This window comes from Equus quagga, unplaced genomic scaffold (genome assembly GCF_021613505.1).
Source record: "Equus quagga isolate Etosha38 unplaced genomic scaffold, UCLA_HA_Equagga_1.0 196150_RagTag, whole genome shotgun sequence".
Taxonomy (NCBI): Eukaryota; Metazoa; Chordata; class Mammalia; order Perissodactyla; family Equidae; genus Equus; species Equus quagga.
In genome coordinates, this window is record NW_025798060.1 from 1 (window position 1) to 1,060 (window position 1,060).

At 36.0% G+C, this 1,060-nt stretch overlaps 1 protein-coding gene across 1 annotated transcript; it reads left to right on the top strand.

Moving 5' to 3' along the window:
- Positions 1–6: 6 nt before the first annotated feature.
- LOC124233332 (cGMP-specific 3',5'-cyclic phosphodiesterase-like) lies at positions 7–366 on the top strand (the record flags this gene model as incomplete). Its single annotated transcript, XM_046650477.1, has 1 exon — positions 7–366. A coding segment is annotated over one exon (360 nt), but the record flags the coding sequence as incomplete, so codon positions are not given.
- Positions 367–1,060: the final 694 nt, after the last annotated feature.

Consider the following 1,060-nt stretch of genomic DNA (forward strand, 5'->3'; position numbering starts at 1 on the left):
TCTGACTCAGAAAAGAAGGAACAGATGCCTCTAACCCCTCCAAGGTTTGATAATGATGAAGGGGACCAGTGCTCAAGACTCTTGGAATTAGTGAAAGATATTTCTAGTCATTTGGATGTCACAGCCTTATGTCACAAAATTTTCTTGCACATCCATGGACTCATTGCCGCTGACCGCTATTCCCTGTTCCTCGTCTGTGAGGACAGCTCCAACGACAAGTTTCTTATCAGCCGCCTCTTTGATGTTGCAGAAGGTTCAACACTGGAAGAAGCTTCCAATAACTGTATCCGCTTAGAATGGAACAAAGGCATTGTGGGTCATGTGGCAGCGCTTGGTGAGCCTTTGAACATCAAAGATGCGTATGAGGTAAACAGGGAGCCTTTGGAACCCTGGAGATGGGTTGGGGAGGGGAACATGGGTAGGCATTGGACAACTACTGTGAATGGGGGTGTTATTAAAAACTGAGATGTATGCAATAAGATAACTGAGAGGTAGTAATTTGTGTACTTAGTTAAAACTAGAATGTATGGTAGGAACTTTCCTGTCTTTTAAATCTTTTTTACTGGTGGTTGAGTCAAGGATATGAACCTGAGAAAAATCTTATCTTATTTTTCTCGTTAATGATAATTTAACATAGCTCATCTCATAGTTATAGTCTGTCATCACTATACATATTCCTATCTGTTATTTCCATGTCTGAGGATTTTACTGAGATTCCAAGATGATAGGTCCAAAAACTGTCAAGAAACCAAACTCATAGGCTTTTAAAAATTCATTCATTCATTCATTCATTCATTCATTCAATCATATTCACTCATTCAAAGTCTCACTGACACCAAAAAAGTTTGATTTTCTGTCTTTCCATCCTTTCTTCCGTTTAGTTATATGTTATGTATAGTTGCTATACATTATGCTATAGTTATGTATAAGTCTTTAATTAAGGACTTAAAGATTATACTATATGATTCTTCAAATTTTCTATTTAAAATAATCATTTTTATTGATAGAATTATGGGTTTTAAACAAAGCATCTTAATTGAATGACACTTGATATATTTAT